The 1,388-nt window shown below is 53.3% G+C and overlaps 1 protein-coding gene across 1 annotated transcript in view; it reads left to right on the forward strand.

The window, feature by feature from the left end:
• The window catches only part of LOC102681744 (iroquois-class homeodomain protein IRX-2), a 45,692-nt gene extending 44,746 nt beyond the window's left edge, over positions 1 to 946 (forward strand). Inside the window, 1 exon segment of the mRNA XM_031513045.1 lies at positions 1 to 946. This exon segment is cut by the window's left edge and continues 15 nt beyond it. Within this exon segment, the coding sequence (XP_031368905.1) occupies positions 1 to 858 (858 nt within the window). The 3' untranslated portion in view covers positions 859 to 946.
• Positions 947 to 1,388: the final 442 nt, after the last annotated feature.

Here is a 1,388-nt window from a genome sequence, read left to right on the forward strand (position 1 = left end):
ATGGACCTCCTCGGCACCAGCGGCGGTTCCACGGGTGTCCAAGGCAGAACCGAGAGCGAATGGAGCGAATCCCGAGCAGACAGCGGTCCAGACAGCCCGGAGTGCCTCTACGACCAAAGAGAACCTCCCAGACACCCTTTGCAGCTACAACATCCCGCCTATCTCGCCTCCTCTCACGGCCGACTGTTGCGCCACCCGTCTCCCGAGAGCACGCCGCCTAGCAGTCACCCCGTCCCGCCAAGCACAACAGCGTCCTCGACGGGCAGCGGCGTAACCACGAAGCCTAGGAGCTGGTCGCTGGCCGACATGGCGAGCAAAGATGGCGAACAGCAGAGCCCGATACCGACCACGATGACAGGTCTCTCATCGCCTTACGGTGGAAGCGGTGGAGCTGGTGGTGGAGGAGTGGCGGGCGGGGGTGGAGGTGGGGGCAAGTTGATGAGCCCTTTGGCCAGTCGCCTGCCGCCTCATCATCCGCTCGCAATGCACTCTGGGACGCAATTTGTTCGACATCATCCGGATTTCTACCGCAACCTGTACGGCGCCTCTCATCTCGGCTCAGGAGACATGTCACTGCTGGAGACTTACTCGAGGACCTTGGGCGGACTGAGCGGCGTCATGCCCCCCACCACGGCGCCCAGTATACTGACGTCGTCCGCGTCAGCCGTGTCGGCCACTGGCAAACCTTTCTCGATTAACGGTGGCAGCACTGCTCCAGGTGGCGCTGTGCTCCTCACCACAGCGACCTCTGGCCTGTCTCCCTCGTCCTCGTCCACGGCGTCCTCGGGCGGGTCGGATCAGTCCCCTCACCCGAGCCTGTCGTCCACGCAGGAGCTCAAGTCACCTGGCCGAGTGTGATTATGAAGGGGTGAGTGTGACGATTACGGACTTTAATATTAAATAAGTTTCGCCGCGCAGGCGTTGTGTGGTGTGTGGATGACAATAATAATCAGAGACTATGATTCTTGTAATTAGTGTACAGTTAACTGGAATACGAACGAGTTGGAACGATGATATGTAACTGCCCTCACTTAAAACCCCCATTTGATCCGTTTCCACCGTTCTTAGTCTTCTTCGATCCCCCTCGTTTTGCTTATCCTCATCCTGTGGCGCGAAATTTCGTCTCGGGCCATTCTTTTCTTAACTTCCTTTCCTTTTCTTTGTATTTTCTCGTGATATTTTCGTGGATAAATAATAAGGTTCCGTGTATCAACGTTTCGAAGAAAATTTCAATTTTTTAATTTTTACCTGAATACGAAAAAGAAAGAGAAATTATTTACAGTTTTAATTGCCACGATTATCGTAATTGAATCCGTTTAATGTTAACGAAAAAATACAGGGAAAAAGGTTTAGAAAAAAATATTGGTCTCTCGAGAAACGAAATTCGG

Source organism: Apis dorsata, unplaced genomic scaffold (genome assembly GCF_000469605.1).
Source record: "Apis dorsata unplaced genomic scaffold, Apis dorsata 1.3 scaffold_569, whole genome shotgun sequence".
NCBI classification, from domain to species: Eukaryota; Metazoa; Arthropoda; class Insecta; order Hymenoptera; family Apidae; genus Apis; species Apis dorsata.